General features: G+C 20.6%; 1 protein-coding gene across 1 annotated transcript in view; it reads left to right on the top strand.

Annotated features, from left to right (window-relative positions):
* LOC113223858 (golgin subfamily A member 6-like protein 22) overlaps positions 1-577 on the top strand; it is a 3478-nt gene that overhangs the window by 1575 nt on the left and 1326 nt on the right. The window contains exons 5-6 of the mRNA XM_026453217.1: positions 57-209; positions 436-527. Of these exons, the coding sequence (XP_026309002.1) occupies positions 57-209; positions 436-527 (245 nt within the window). The remainder of the gene's footprint in view (positions 1-56; positions 210-435; positions 528-577) is intronic.

Here is a 577-nt window from a genome sequence, read left to right as displayed (position 1 = left end):
TTTTTTTTTTTTTTTTTTTTTTTTTTTTTTTTTTAAATAAATGTACCTATTTATAGAATCTTCCATTGACTAATAGTAAAAAAGAAGAGCTAAGAAGTATGAAAAACATAAAAAAAGAAGAACTGATAAAATTTATAAAAGGTTTAGTAGTAATTAAACAGGATGTTTTAGAAGACATGATATCCTTTTTCCAAATATGGGATGTACAGGTTATTTTTGCTTATATTTGCGCCTTTTTTATGACAAGTTCTAACAATTTAATTATGTACACACATATATATATATATGTATGTGTGTGTGCTTGTAGTGAATGTTCTTTGTACTTATATAACTTTAACCTGGTTATGCATATTTATAATAAGCAATTATTATTATTATTTAATTTGTTTTTGTTCTGTTTTATTTTGTCTGTTTTTTTTTTTTTTAATTTTATAGAAAAAAGGATACATTCATAAAAACTTATTCTTGTCTATATTAAAACAATTTGGAGATGGTTTAAATGAAGAAGAGGAGAATTACTTACGAGCGTAAGATTAAAAAAAAAAAAAAAAAAAAAAAAAAAAAAAAAAAAAAATTA

Source organism: Piliocolobus tephrosceles, unplaced genomic scaffold (genome assembly GCF_002776525.5).
Source record: "Piliocolobus tephrosceles isolate RC106 unplaced genomic scaffold, ASM277652v3 unscaffolded_42755, whole genome shotgun sequence".
Lineage (NCBI taxonomy): Eukaryota > Metazoa > Chordata > Mammalia > Primates > Cercopithecidae > Piliocolobus > Piliocolobus tephrosceles.
The sequence above is the reverse complement of the archived record's forward strand: the minus strand, read 5'-3'. Positions and strand labels throughout refer to the sequence as shown.